Source organism: Montipora capricornis, chromosome 7, assembly GCF_036669925.1.
Source record: "Montipora capricornis isolate CH-2021 chromosome 7, ASM3666992v2, whole genome shotgun sequence".
Taxonomy (NCBI): domain Eukaryota; kingdom Metazoa; phylum Cnidaria; class Anthozoa; order Scleractinia; family Acroporidae; genus Montipora; species Montipora capricornis.
Window position 1 is genome coordinate 29,122,192 of NC_090889.1, and position 15,238 is coordinate 29,137,429.

At 44.2% G+C, this 15,238-nt stretch overlaps 1 protein-coding gene across 3 annotated transcripts in view; it reads left to right on the forward strand.

The window, feature by feature from the left end:
• LOC138056829 (filamin-A-like) overlaps nucleotides 1-14,239 on the forward strand; it is a 31,355-nt gene extending 17,116 nt beyond the window's left edge. For all 3 annotated transcript variants that reach the window (XM_068902739.1, XM_068902740.1, XM_068902741.1), the window contains exons 8-22: nucleotides 332-606; nucleotides 948-1,392; nucleotides 1,774-1,986; nucleotides 2,426-2,680; nucleotides 3,783-3,955; nucleotides 4,263-4,547; nucleotides 5,337-5,568; nucleotides 6,271-6,462; nucleotides 7,092-7,367; nucleotides 7,768-8,289; nucleotides 8,549-8,716; nucleotides 8,821-9,998; nucleotides 10,278-11,139; nucleotides 11,438-11,718; nucleotides 12,283-14,239. In XM_068902739.1, the coding sequence (XP_068758840.1) occupies nucleotides 332-606; nucleotides 948-1,392; nucleotides 1,774-1,986; nucleotides 2,426-2,680; nucleotides 3,783-3,955; nucleotides 4,263-4,547; nucleotides 5,337-5,568; nucleotides 6,271-6,462; nucleotides 7,092-7,367; nucleotides 7,768-8,289; nucleotides 8,549-8,716; nucleotides 8,821-9,998; nucleotides 10,278-11,139; nucleotides 11,438-11,718; nucleotides 12,283-13,767 (6,842 nt within the window). In that variant the 3' untranslated portion in view covers nucleotides 13,768-14,239. The remainder of the gene's footprint in view (nucleotides 1-331; nucleotides 607-947; nucleotides 1,393-1,773; nucleotides 1,987-2,425; nucleotides 2,681-3,782; nucleotides 3,956-4,262; nucleotides 4,548-5,336; nucleotides 5,569-6,270; nucleotides 6,463-7,091; nucleotides 7,368-7,767; nucleotides 8,290-8,548; nucleotides 8,717-8,820; nucleotides 9,999-10,277; nucleotides 11,140-11,437; nucleotides 11,719-12,282) is intronic.
• Nucleotides 14,240-15,238: the final 999 nt, after the last annotated feature.

A 15,238-nucleotide genomic window follows, 5' to 3' on the forward strand; every position in this document is an offset into this window, starting at 1 on the left:
TAATAACAAGTCTAATAACACAAATCTAATAAAATCTCTCGGATAGTACGCATTCCATTCCATTCATGGTCACGTGGTCCAGCTGACGCTATCCTAAAGAAAAGTTATCGCGAGTTGACATGACGAGTCCCGAAATGTTGACGTTAGCCTAACCCATTTGGCCTCTAACTTCGACTTTTCCTTGTCTGGTACTCGCCGAAGACCTCCCCGAACTATTTCATACTCTCTTCAAGAACGACAAGTTTCAGGGACTGCAAAAAAGACATGTTATTCCCATCTATTCATGATGTTATGGTCTTGGCAGATTTTTAACAGGAGTTGTTATCTGTAGGTGTCCCAGCAGAATTTAAAGTCTACACCAAGGATGCAGGCGAAGGAGATGTGGAAGTCAAAGTGCTTGACAGCCAGGGAAAGAAAGTACCTGTGGAAATTAAACCCTCCACTGAAGACAAAACTTACGATGTTGTCTATTACCCCTCTGCTGTTGGGAAATATACAGTTTACATCACCTTCAACTCTGAAAATATCCCCAAGAGTCCCTTCCAAGTCGGTGTCGTCCAAACCAACAGTTCTGCTTGCCGTGCTTATGGACCTGGTCTTGAGAAGGTATGGAAATCCCCTCAGGGCGTGTATTTTTTTACTCGTTTGTCACGAAAACTCTGATCTGATGCTTGTTGATAATCATTCATAGTTTTGTAATTGCCTCGTGCGCAATTACTGAAGGAGGATAACAAACATTGCGCGAGTCGTGAAAAGGCCTCAGTATTGCCTACCGATATTTCCGATATTTTATGCTTCCCAGGCCTGGCACTGAACTCCTGCGCAAACAAGCTTTGATGACTTGGTCTTATAATTACTCAAACCGCTCAGTCCGTAAATGATAATTTATGTTTGACGACATAATTGGCGACAAACTGCTCAAGAAAAAACAAATCTCCTTTTTTCAGGGTTTCGTGAACCAGAACAATGAATTCAAGATAGAGACCAAAGGAGCAGGTGAAGGAGGCCTGGGGCTGACCATCGAAGGACCTTCCGAGGCACAGATTGAGTGCAAAGACAATGGTGATGGGTCATGTGACGTTAGCTATCTCCCACCCGACCCTGGTGACTATGTGATCAACATCCTGTTCGCTGATCAGCACATTCCTGGAAGCCCATTCAAGGCGCGGATCTCTTATCCCTTTGATGCCTCAAAGGTCAAGGTCGAAGGTCCCGGGATTGAGCCCGGGATACGAGCGGGTGAGCCAGCGGATATTGACATAGACACTCGTCTTGCGGGAGATGAAGAGCTGATAGTTGAAGTCGTTGATGAATTAAACAGCCCAGTGAAGTGTGAGGTAGAAGAGGAAGAATATGGAATCTATGCCGTTACATACTACCCTAAAAAGAAAGGTAAATAATACACGATTTTTATTGGGGAAATAGTTTCTTTCAGCAGCCACAGGAATACGGCAATGGTAGTTTGTTGATATGTAACAAGGGAACAGAATTTGCCATCCATAGCACATCTATTGCAATCAATTAACACTTGCAGCTTACATGGCCGCGAAAATTGGCATCTGCTATAATCCTGAGAAAACGCGTTAACGATATATTTTGTTTGAAAATAACCTATTTGGAAAAAACGATGGTGAGTCATCAATTACCAATTACGGCTTGGAAAACACCGTTGACCCTTACCAACCGAAGTCGGTGAGCGATTTCGAAACAATTTGTACCTTTTCTTTAATAACAGTAAGGATGAACCCTCTTTATGTTCTTGGAATGTTTCAGGTGGCCACAGGGTCAACGTGAAATATGGTGGAGTGCATGCACCAGGAAGTCCCTTCAAGATTCCAATTTTACCAACATCAGACGCTTCCAAGGTGAAAGTAATGGGACCTGGGGTCGAGAAGACAGGCGTGCAGCCCGGCAAACCAACGTGGTTTACTATCAATGCTTCCGAGGCTGGAAAAGGGGACGTTAACGTGAAGATAGAGCCCAAAGGTACCTTGTACAGCATTTAGTATGGTGGGAAAGCCTTTATTTAAATGGTCACACCTTGCGATTACACCGAACGTGTCAAAAAAAAATAAACCACCTTGTGCATCAGAACTGACGACACCTCAAATTGGAGCTACCCAGCAATAATTTTCTGAATAGTTTCCTAAAGGTTTTGTCTTGAATATGAGAACTTAAGTGCTCGCAGTCCACTATCTGCAACAACAACAACAACCTTACTTCCTGACCGTAAAATAAAATTATTGTAAGTTGCACTTTTTTTTCAACGTTAAAAGCCCAATTAATGATAGTTTCGTGAAAATGTTTGAGGGCGGAGTCCGAGTAAACCGTCCGTTTTTCTTGACGGCCATGAAATTTTTTTCCGAGCTGACGGTAAGTCCAGCAAAGCCGAACTCATTGCGCTATTTTACTTGTCACTTCATAGCGCGTAGTGGTCGCCCTGTAGACGTTCAAGTTACGGAGGAAGGAAAAGATACATTCAAGTGCGAGTACGTGGCTCCTGTGGAAGGAGAATACAAAGTAGACGTAACATTTGATAATTCTCCTGTTCCCGGAAGTCCTTTCCTAGTGGAGGTAGCCAAGCCTGGTGACGCGGGAAAATGCAAGGCTAAAGGAGATGGGCTGGAAATTGCTACAATCAACGAACTGGCTGAGTTTGATGTGGACTGCAAAGACGCTGGTAAGTCAGTTGAGTTACAAGAGTTAGCACTCGACTCGTGATTGAAACTAACAAAGATAATCGTGAAGTTTCTGCCTTTTTACTCGTTTAGCGACATGTTTGAGTAAGTCTTTTTGTTGGCCCGTTTCAAACGCCGCTCCAAACACCGCTCCAGTCATGTGCTGAACCTAACTGGTGAGTTAAGCATGGCAGAAAAGCGACGTTTGAATCAGTTTTGTTAGGCAGGTTACGGTAGGTTTAAAGCGGCAAACAACGCTAAGTTCGGCAGGTTCTGTCGCATGGAGCGACGGCTGATTCATACGGAGTTCTGGTCATGTGCCGAACGCAACGCATAAATGAAGACAATTTAGAGCGTTCTATGAGCTTCCTAAGGTTTGAGGTTATACCCTTACCTAAGCACTTACCTAATCGTTTGTTTAGTGCGACACACAGGTACGACGTATGAATCAGTCGTTGCTCAGAAGTCGCTCTTAAGTCGCACTTTGCTGATTTAGGTTCGGAACATGATTGGAGCCGCGTTTGGAAAGGGCCTTATTTAACAATTTTCCGCCAAAGGCGTGGTGAAGAAAACCCTAGACGCGAAGGCGAGCTTTTTATTCACCGATATTCACCGAGCCTTAGGTGAACAATTGTTTTAGTACGATTGCTTAGGTGATTATTTGAAAAAAAATGCTTTTTCTTTAAAACAATTAACTCCTTCCTCTGTCAGCTCGCCAAAACGGCTTTCGGCCATTTTGAAAAACCCCATAGGTGCTTATTGCATAATAGTCACCTCAAGTGCAACCAGTCAGCGCAGAGAATTTTCATTAATCACCTATGTAATAATACTAAAGACCAATAAAAGCGAAAAACGATTGAGACCATTAACTTCGTCTTGCTTGCAATATTCGCTTCTGCGTTTGTTTGCACAATGTCCCCTCAATGTCCCTTTTTTCTTTGAATTTTTTTACATCATATTATGCTGTGGACGTAAACAATTTTAGCCATGTTGAGCACCGTAATTTTAGAGTATTTCTAACCTCCAAGTACACTAACTGAAAGAGACAACGTAACGTTTCCTTTATATAAACGAAACAATTTTCTTCTTGTTTCTTCTCACCAGGAGAGGCACAATTAATGGCAGCTGTAGACAATCCTTCGGGTGCCCACACAGACACTTTGGTGACTGACAATGGCGATGGTACCTATTCTGTTTCCTACACACCATTCGAGGAAGGAATTCACAAATTAAGTGTCAAATTTGGCGGAGACGATATTCCAGGGAGTCCCTTTAAGGTCAGTGGGTAGCTTTTTATTTCCTGTCGTATCACACGGACGTCATTTCAAAGACTAGACTTGCATCAGATACGTTGTGCCTTTCTTGTAATGTCGGGTGTAGAACTAGAATACAGAAGATAAGAGATTTCTTTGAAGATGAAGTAGTTCTCACAAAGTAACTGAGTGCCTTGCTACCGCCTACCCGAAGGGCATCTGTCCGCGGCAGTATTGATCCCTCTTGTGAGTAAATACAACTGTAAAAAAAAAAGTTGATGTGAAAAGAGTTTACTTTGCATAATTGTTTGCGTGTTTTCTTTTGGTTCAGGTGGATGTCTTGCCACCCACTGATGCTTCAAAATGCAAAGCTTACGGTCCTGGTCTAGAGAATGCCCTTGTGGACCGTCCTGCGGAATTCACTGTGGAAACTAAAGGTGCTGGGGCAGGAGGCTTAAGTTTGGCCATTGAGGGACCCTCTGAGGCTAAACTGACTTGCACTGACAATGGAGATGGTACGTGCGCGGTAAAGTACACTCCATCTGAGCCCGGTGATTATGAGATTCACATCAAGTTTGCTGATCAGCATATACCTGGAAGCCCTTTCAACGCAAAGGTTCGTCTCCCCTACTGAATATAACAATGGACATTAAACACCTATAAATACAAATATTGCAACCAGAGCTGTATTGACTCTTTAACTAAACAAAGGGTTCTTATGTTCCAGTGGTTGGCCAAAAAAAAAAAAAACGTTTGTAAACAAGACTGAGATGGGCGGCGATTGCTGTGGCACATCGTACCACTGGGGCTCTTACGGCCAGACCCCAACTTGGTTTCTGTAACATGAAGCAAGTGTTGATACTCCCCTCCCTGGACGGGATTACCCAAAGCAGAATGTCGCCTGTGCCACTTTATACACCAGAGTGGAGAGACGGTTTGGGGCAAAGTTTCTTGTCGAAGGAAAAGACATGATAACAGAACTATCGTAGATCTCGAACCTTGGGAAGTGATTGCCGTCTTTAGACTAATTCCTTAGCTCTCTATCATATGACCAACGCGCTTTTCCTTTTTTTTTTTTTTTCCGGGTAACAGAATTCGGAATGTTCACTTACGTCGCTAATTTTGACCGAAAAGTTGTTTTACTTCGCATCTCGCGCGCGCTTTCATTGCAAGACTATTGAGAAAAACCCCGTATGAGGGCCGTACGCGATCCTAGCAGGGCCGGACGGCTTTTTCCGGCCCTGCTCGCGCCACCGCGTACGGCCCTCATACGGGGATTTTCTCAATAGTTTTGCAATGAAAGCGCGCGCGGGGCCATACGGGTCATATGATAATAACATGTCAGCTTTGATCATTATGTTTTCTCGACGGGTGTGTGATATACAAACTCCGTTAACTTCCACAGGTGACTCGACCAGTCGATGCCAGCAAAGTAAAATGCTATGGCCCTGGTGTAGACAGAATAAGCCCACTTTATTCCAAGACTCCTCAGGAATTTACTGTAGACACCTCCGAAGCAGGAGATGCAGATCTTGAAGTAACCGTGGACGCTCCCAGAAGAAAGGTTCTTAAACCTGAACCCGTCTGTGAGAAAGGAGATGGAGTGTATACTGTAGAGTATACGCCAGAGGAGGAAGGTCAGATATGACATGACAAATAATTACCTCTTTAGTGACTCTTACTTTGCGTCCTACGGTGTCATGAGGACAGCGTTGGTTTCTTATCAATTCCCACGACTTGCTCCCGTTTGACATTGTAAACCAGCGGTGATCTAACCCGAAGGTCGTGGGTTCAATTCCCACCCTGGTCAGAGTTTTCTCTGTCCTTGTGTGGGCCCAATTCCATAAGTAGGTTTAGATGGGTAGAAAACAGCACTTTGCATTACCCTATAATAGTTAATTCTGTTGAAATATAAAGTGCAACACGGCCAACGTTTGCAAAAACGTAAACCTTCCTTGTGTTAGAAATATGACGCGACTTTCCGGTGGTGAAACACAACTGAAGCGAAATCTTAAAAACATCAACGGCTTCGATCACAAGGGGAATGGCAACGTGTTTATTTTTCTCACTGTAACGCGAGCTTAATAAACTTCAAACCTTATAGCAAGTAGCACCTCATCTCAAACTACTACTACTCAAAATCTCTTACTGAATTGATTTTGTTGTGTCTTATCATTCTGTGGTGTGAAAGGACAACAAACTAGTGTTTAACCAAGTAACGATAAATAAAAATGAAACTTTCATGCAGATGGGTGAGCACCAACATGCCGACTAAAAAACTTCACATCCTTCGCATCCTTAAACTGCGTCAATGTGAAAAATATCAACTTGTTTTGTAGGTTCTTATACTGTGAATGTTAAGTATGGAGACAAACATGTCCCTAACAGTCCTTTCCGTGTGCGCGCCGGACCACCTTTCGACGCCAGTAAGGTTAAAGTGTCTGGTCCTGGTGTGGACGAGTCGCCCGTAACAGATGAACCAGTTCAGTTTCTGTGTGACTGTTCCGAGGCTGGAACAGCTCCTCTTACAGGTAAGAAACTTCTTGATGTACTAGCATAACCTAATCGTCTTTTTTAGCGTCAGAGAAACCTTCCACCTTGATAAAAGGCGAAACAATCATTCTCTCTCTTAGCTTTGGGGATTACAAGAATCCTTTGCGCATCTTTCGCATTATTTTACCGGAGTCCTTGAGAAACGACTGCTTAATACCTTTCACTGGAAGCCCTCCTGTCACTAAAACCGTTATTTCAAGCGCAATTATCAAAAAGAAATATTACACTAATAGCTAAGGGACAACGTTTTTAAAAATTTTATTGTTCCCTTGCAAAAAAAACAGCTCTAAAACAGCCGTTTCATCTCCCTTTTATGCTTTCCAAGAGCAATACATTTACAGTCGCATAACTTAATGGAACCTTAAGTTTGTTAGTTTGTGCCCCTCATCTCCCTCGCCAGAAACATTTTCCTTCATAGTGGTATTTATTTTGTTGAAGTGTGTTGATGGAATACTCAAACTTACTGATAGGTCGACCACCTGCCGTGCCACTGTGTAGCTTGGCATCTAAATTCCGAAACTCGAGTATATTGATTTAACTGCGGTATTTACTGCAACTCTCTTATGCTGATATAACCGCTAACGTTCTTTATATTATCTGTTTTCAGCCACGGTGTCACCGCCCAGCGGTCCTGATGTACCAGTCGAAGTAAAGGACAATGGAGACGGTTGTTATACTGTTGAGTACACGCCTGAGCGACCGGGCCGTCACAGTGTTGATGTCAAGTATGGTGGAAGGAGAGTACCCAAGAGTCCTTTCAGGGTCCAAGTCAACCCAAGCGGGGACGCGTCTAAAGTGGAAATAGATGGCCTGGGTCCGGATGATAAATTTTTCGTGGGTAAAGAAAATGATTTCACTGTGGATACCAGTCAAGCTGGAAAAGGTACAAAACTCATTTAGCCAGAAATCATTGAATCAATCAATCAATTTATTAAAGTCATCGCGTGGGATTGAGGTTGCCCTCAGTATCCGAGCCAGAGGCTCATGTATAGAACGCATAGAATGAAGGTACATTATTTAAAGAGAACCTTCATCCCTACAGTTCAGTCACAAAACGATTGCATAAATTCTAACCGGTGAGTAAGTTAGGAATCGCAATGGAATCCATTCTAAAAGGGAAGAATTGCAAATAGCCCCTCGAATTGCCAGAGTTGGGTGTATCCACTTGCCCAAAGGACGTCACAAGTTATGAGTGCAAAATTGCGGGCTGGTCTTGAATTTGGTTAATCGTCCTTCTTTGAAATGGTCTTTGATTAGCAATGTCATGTCTTTTACTTTGTAAGGTAAGCCCAAGTGTACTATCAAAGGACCAAACAGGAAGGAAATCCCTGTTGAAGTAGTTGACAATGAAGACGGAACATACGATTGCTTGTTTACTCCTGAGGAAGTAGGACGCCATAATGTCGATGTTCTCTTTGGCGGAGCTCCAGTGCCCGGAAGCCCTTTGACCTTCAAGGCGGAAAAACCAGTTGATGTGGACAAAATCAAGTGTGAACCCAAAGCAGATAAGGAACCCGTTGTTGATGAAGAACTTGTTTACGCGGTAGATGCCCGACCAGCTGAGTCCGCTCCTGGAGAGATCCCTGATGGCTTACTTAACGGTGTCCTTTCCACTCCCTTAGGGGCAAAAGAGCCGGTGCGCATAAAGGACAACAAAGATGGGACCTATGACGTGGCCTGCGTGCCAAAGGAGCCTGGACCCCATGAATTGGCTCTGGATTATAATGGTGTACCATTGAGTGGAAGTCCATATAAATTTGTCGCTGTAGAAGGAGGTGCTGATAAAGTAAAGGCTTATGGAAAAGGTACATCAAAATTTTAATTTAGGTGTTGATACGTTCTGCGTCATGCAGCCAGTTAAGAACACACAGTAACCCAATTGACTCGCATCTTATTCTTTCTTCCCACCCATGAGGGATGAGTTTTTTTTACAGGTTAATCCCATCAGGATTCATTTAAAAGGACGTTTGAGCTATCTATGCACATGTAAAACTCTACTTCGTTACAAAAAAGTCGTCAGGATGGTTTATTTCTTTCTCTCATAATATATTGGTTTACTTGCAGGATTAACACGTGGTTTAACGGGAGAACCAGCCGAATTCACGTTAGACACCAGGGACGCTGGACCAGGTGGTCTGGCGCTGGCTGTTCACGGGCCCAGCAAAGCCGAGATCACATGTCAAGACAACGGAGATGGCACCTGTTCCGTGAAGTATATTCCAGATGAACCAGGTATAAGAGATAAGCTTGGAAACATTCTCTCCTCTTGCCTAGCGCAGCCTTCCTCATTCATTCATTCATTCGTTTAATCATTTCTCTTCTTTCCTCTCGTATAGGTGACTACAACATAAGCTGTAAATTTGCTGATAAAGACATTCCTGGAAGCCCATTCACAGCTCATATCTACTCCAACTATGACGACCTTGATGCAGCCGCTCCACGCCCAACAGTTGGAAAACCTTGCGACGTGGAACTGAAAATCCCCGAAACCTTCCGCCCCGAAGACGTCAAAAACGGCGATGTTACTGCGGAACTTGAGAGGCCTGACGGACGCAAAGAACCCCTTGAGCCTTTGCGTGTGAATGATGATGGCACGCTTTCAGTGACATTCATCCCTTACGAACCAGGAGAGTATCTGATCCATGTCTACAAACGCGGAAACGAGGTGCAGAACAGTCCGTTCTCCGTCATGGTTCAAGCTCAACGCGTTGGAGATATCTATCCCGTAGGACACACTTGCGATCTCGATTTCAAAGTTCCTGATGGACTTGATGTCAACGATCTTGTGGGTACACTGAAACGACCTAGCGGTAAGGTAGACGAGTCCCTCACTCTTAAACCTGGACCAAAGCCCGGTACAATCAGTGTGTCATTTGTACCAAGGGAGGTCGGAGAGCACTTCTTATCCATTCGCAAGAAGTCAGACGGTAGCCCCATTGCTGGTAGTCCGTTCTCTATCCTAGTGGAATCGGAAGAGCCCGTAGAAGGTGTAGGCTGCCCTGTCGATTACTGCTTCAGTTTGGATGATGTGGCACTTCCAGATGACATCCTCAAGGAGCGAGTGAAAGGCACACTAAAGAGGCCATCAAGCGACAAAGAGGAACCCATTGATCTCAAGCTGAACTCTGACAACACGTTAAGTTGTTCGTTTGTACCTCGTGAAACCGGGTTACATTACATCTTCATCAGAAAATACGGAAAACAAGTCGAAGGCAGTCCGTTTGTTATCAAGGTCACTGCACCAGAGGGTGTCTCCACCGTTGGCAAGCCTTACGGAATGGGTCTTGAGAGCCCTGATGTTACCTTACCTGAGGACTACCCCAGGTTGTCTGCTACACTAAAACGGCCTTCCAGTCCTAAAGAAGAAGAACTAAAACTCGTCCTCAATGGGGACAACACCTTGGGAGTGGCTTTCACTCCCCGTGAGGAAGGAGAGCATTTGATTCACTTGAGAAAGGACAATAAAGAAGTAGATGGCAGCCCATTCAGTGTGATGGTTGGAGCCAAAGAAAAGGTAAATTCAAGAATTGTTTTATGGAAAAAAAATCTTTTTTTCAGCTGGAATCTTGATCAACAACTCGTCTCCCTTCCAATCACAAATTTGGCACGTGTGATACATTAATTACTTGTTGAACAAAGCTGCAAAGGATCATTCTAGTCAATGACTCCTGATGCTATTGGCATTAAAACCTTATCATTTTAAAAATATATACAGTGCGCCACCTTGGGCGTTAAAATATAAAAGGTGCCTGACTTTCAGTTAATCTTTCTCCTTTCTGGCCATTTCTTGAAGGTTGAGGAAGTTCACCCAATGGGACGAACCTGTGATGTGAACTTAGATATACAGGGTGTAACTCTGCCAGAAGACCTTGAAAACGGTTTACTCAAAGGGTTCCTCAAGCGACCAAACAGCGCAAAAGAAGAACCACTCAAACTTGAAATAACGCGTGATAACTCCTTAGGCGTGTCCTTTGTACCCCAAGAACCAGGAGAACATCAGATAAGCGTGAGAAAGAAGACTCCTGATAGAAACTGGCGAGACGTACCCGGCAGTCCTTTCTCTATCATGGTTGAAGCAGCTGAGGCTGTGAACGCTGTTGGAACACCCTGTGATTGTCTGCTAGATATTCCTAACCTTCGTATTCCTGAAGATTTAAGCAGATTAACAGCTAAACTCAAGAGGCCATCTGGTAAGGACGAAGAGGATCTCAAGCTCAGAGTGACATCTGATAACAGGCCCTTCGTATCTTTCGTACCCCGAGAAGCTGGAGAGCATTTAATTAGCATCAAGAAATACCGAGATCACGTGAAAGGCAGCCCCTTCTCTGTCATGGTTGTCGCTCCCGAAGCTGGAAACGCGATTGGTCGACCGTGTGGTGTTGGACTTGAGATCCCCGGATTGAAACTCCCGGAGGATTACAACGATGGCCTGTTGTCTGCTAGTCTTCAAAGGCCTTCTGGGAAGCCCGAGGAACCACTCCCTCTCGCACTCAACTCCGATAACACTCTGAGTGTCTCATTCACCCCGCAGGAGACTGGAGAACACTTTGTCACTGTCAAGAAGTCTGGTAACCATGTGAATGGTAGTCCGTTCTCGGTTATGGTCAGCGGTCCAGGGCCTGCTGATCCCAGCAAAGTCGTTTGCTCTGGCCCCGGTAAGAAATGATCTTAAATATTTGTCCGTCTTGTAGGATGGTGGTTATCATTTTTATCGAATAGTCGAGAGACATGGAACATAAAATCCTTGTTCCTTATTTTAGTTTAAAAGATGCATCCCCAGAGTTTCATATTTGATGAACTCGGAAAATAGTTTTACGTTTAAGGTCCCCTAAGTTAAGAAGAGTAGCTTTCATTTGAACGGCTATTTATGCCTCAAGGAGTCCGTGCACTTGCCTCGATGGTTATTTACGGTATATAGGGCTTCATTGTTTCATTCCGTTATGTTATGCACAGGTTTATCTGACGGAGTTGCCGGGAAACCTTGCAGTTTTCTCATTAACACACGTGACGCTGGCTATGGTGGACTTGGTCTATCAATTGAGGGACCCTCTAAGGCTGAAATCAAGTGCACAGATAACGAGGATGGCACTTGCTCTGTAGAATATCTTCCGCTTGAGCCTGGCAAGTACAACATCAACGTGAAATTCGCCGATGAAGACGTTCCCGGAAGTCCCTTCACCTCGACTGTTGGCCCCTCGGGAGATGAGCCGATACAACTAATCGAGCAAGACTTGGTAAGATCAAATGAATTGAAAGTTGTAAATTATGTATGCTGGCAGCAGAGATAATTAGGTAATGGGGATAAGAAAGACTGAAACGGAATCGGTTGAAGGGGAACAAGAAGCGATAAGAAAATAAAGTCTAGGCCTAGCAACGGGATGTAAAAGACTCAGCCTAAAGTGCTAGCAATAACACAAGCTAGACAGAATAAGTTACGCAAAGAAACTAATGAAAGGTTGGAAAGTGCGGTTAAGTTAAATTGTCAGTCGAAAAATTAATAATCGATAGTTATAGCAGCAGATCAAGAAGAAAAACAACTCCCTTCCTCTGCAGTCCTTTCCGCCACCCACCCTAAAAACTCCGAAAACCAACAATTTATAATCTCATTTGACATCTGAATTTTTTTCCGTGTTATAAAAAGGTCCATGTTTTATACCTGTACAAAACAAAAAGGTTCTCTCACTCTCTCTCTCTCGCATCACTTGTAATGACGTGAAGAATTTCGCGTAATTCTCGCAGATGGTGTAGCTTTAAAAAGCAACCAAACCTAGCTCGCTATTTCCTCTTCTCATTTACAGGTTAGTTCTGAAGCTCCTGGTACATTCGGTGAACCAACTCAGAGAGTGTCGCAGGTGTTTGAGGACCTTGTCACTTTTGGATCCACTCCCGCTCAACCACACGACTTTGTGTTCGACCTCAAAGGGTATAAGATGGATGACCTTGAAACCATGGTGATAAGCCCGGATGGAACCGAGCTCGAATCGGAAATAATCGAGTCATCACCTAAGACTTACACTATCAGATTTGTACCGAAGGAAAGCGGAGAACACACGATCTATGTTCGATTTAAGAGCGGAAGAAAGAAGGATATCCCCGGAAGTCCTTTCAAGGTCTTCGTCGAAGCACCAGTGTGGGGTGGGGCAGCTAAATGTGTTGCCGCAGGTCCTGGGCTCGAAAGAGGTGTGGTGAACCATCCTGGAGAATTTACTGTGTGGACACGTGACGCTGGGCCAGGAGGCCTTGCTATAGCAATTGAAGGACCAGCTAAGTCAGAGATCAAGTGCACCGATAACGGGGATGGTTCATGCAACATTTCGTATTTACCTACCACACCTGGAGAATACACTGTCCACATCCGGTTCGCAGACGAGGACATCCCAGGAAGCCCATTCAAGGTAATTGTATCGCCAGAAGTCGAAGATCGTTTCCGGGATCTTAATGTGTCGGATCTCGCAGAGAGTGGCTTGAAAGTGAACCAGCCCGCTTCCTTCTCTGTCCAGACAAACGCAGATGTTGGTGACGTGAGTGCTTCGGTAGTTGCTCCCTCAGGAGAGGAAAAAGATGCCCAAGTATCTAAACTTGGTGGTGGAAACTTCGCAATTCGCTTCACCCCCAGAGAGTTCGGTGATCATTTGGTCAACGTTCGCTTCGACGGTGCCCATATTCCCGGCAGTCCATTCAAGATTCGAGTTGGTGGTGTTGAAGGTCACCCCGAGAAGGTCAAAGCTTTTGGCGGTGGACTCAGTAGCGGACAGGTTGGAGCGGCTGCAGAATTCACTGTTAATGCATTGGAGGCTGGCTCTGGAGCTCTAGCCCTCTCGGTGGATGGACCCGCCAAGGTTAAGATGAACTGCAGTGAAAACGCTGATGGAACCTATCAAGTAACGTACAACCCAGCTGTAGCAGGAGAATACACCATAAGAATTAAATTCGCTGGTCAGGATATCCCTGGGAGTCCGTATAACGTCATTATTCACCCCTCGGATGGCAAATACCGAAGCGATGGAGACGCATCCAAGTGTACGTCACGTGGGACAGGGCTACATAGCGCGGTTATTGGTCAACCCAACTCCTTCACTGTAAATGCAAGTAACGCCGGCAGAGGATCGCTGATGGTCGGGGTTGAAGGTCCTGCAATTCCAGCTAAAGAAATCACCGTCAAACATACCGGAAGTAACGTATATGCTGTTAATTACGCGCTCGAAGATCCAGGTACCTATGTACTGAAGGTTCTGTGGGCTGACAAACACATTCCAGGAAGTCCTTTCCACGTGACTGTTTGAGCACGCGTAAATACATGTGTAAAATACGAAGACAATACTGGGAAAAAGCAAGGTTTTGGAACCACCTCTTGCTTTAAAGAACTGTTAAGAATTTCGGAGGAACTTATTTTCTTAACATCTGCAGGGCTTGTACTTTGACAGCTAGTTTTCTATTTCAATTATTACAATTAACAAATTTCTCAAAAAAAAAAAATTTTTCTATTTTATAGCTGTAGAAACTATTCTGGCAAGACAAGAGAGCTTTTCGAAAATTGATTGTCACCATTAGCAATAAAGTTGTAGCCTTGTTTAAATTTCATAACCAAATGCTCTGTTAATGGCTGTGCCTTCAATCGCGCAATTTTTATGGTACATAAGTTCGATTTTCCAATGCAGTTCTGTCTTTGTTGTAATCCATTCTTCTTGTTTGACAAGTGTGATAATTTTAGGGATATTTTTCAAGTATTAGCAATAAACTGCTAAGTTCATTGTTCCTCTTCATCCCTTTTAACCTCCCATCCTAACTACTTGCAGAGAACTGAAGAAAATAAAATTAGCTTTGATAAACACCCTTGATGCTTAAAAAAACATAGGAACTCGTTCCAACACTGACTTATTATGGGAATCCAACTCAGTTGATCATCGCTGTCATAACCTGCGTCGCAAGCGCTAAAAAGGGAGGGAAAGGCAGAGCGAATGCCATTCTCGTTCCCAGATCCCATCGTTTCTCTTAGTCGGCCCCGCCGGTTAAGAGAAACGATGGGATCTGGGATCGAGAATGAGCGAATGCTGAAATTAAAAGAGACTGGGACTTCCTCTTCCCTCAGCGTCCTTCAATTCATTTCAGCACTCGCTCTGCCTCCCTCGTTCCCTTCCCTTTTAGCTCTTTGCTATGCAGGCCGGCCGGGTCAGGAACCAGCTATTACAACGGTTTTCGTGATTGCTTCAGGAAAAAAGGCAAAAACTAATACGACAATTACAAGAACAATGAAGCCTGTTGCTGAAATTAGAGGTTGAAAAGAGCTTCGTGGTATCTCCTTCATCCACTCGGGGATACTCGGTAAAATCCGAGTGCTCTTTTGTAGAAGTCGAACCTACGGGCTTCCGTTTACTACTTCGGAAGCTCCATCGCTAAGTTATAAGAGACTCGTGGGAGCTTGGCCATTAAACTAGGTTCAGTTAACTTTATTTGCTCCTTATCTTGATTTAAGAAAGAAAAGCAACATAAAACGGTCAGTATTTCACGTCGTCCACAAAAAACACATGTGTTTAGCGTACAATTTATGAAAAGAACCGCGCACCGGTGGCTCAGTTGGTTCAGCACCGGGCTGCTATGAGGGAGGTCATGAGTTCGACTCTGGCCGGACCAACACTCGGGGTCTTATAAGAACTGAGGAGAATGTGCTGCCATTATAATTACATCCGCAAATGGTTAGACATCAAGTCTTCTTGGATAAGAACTATAAACCGTAGGCCCCGTTTCACTAATATC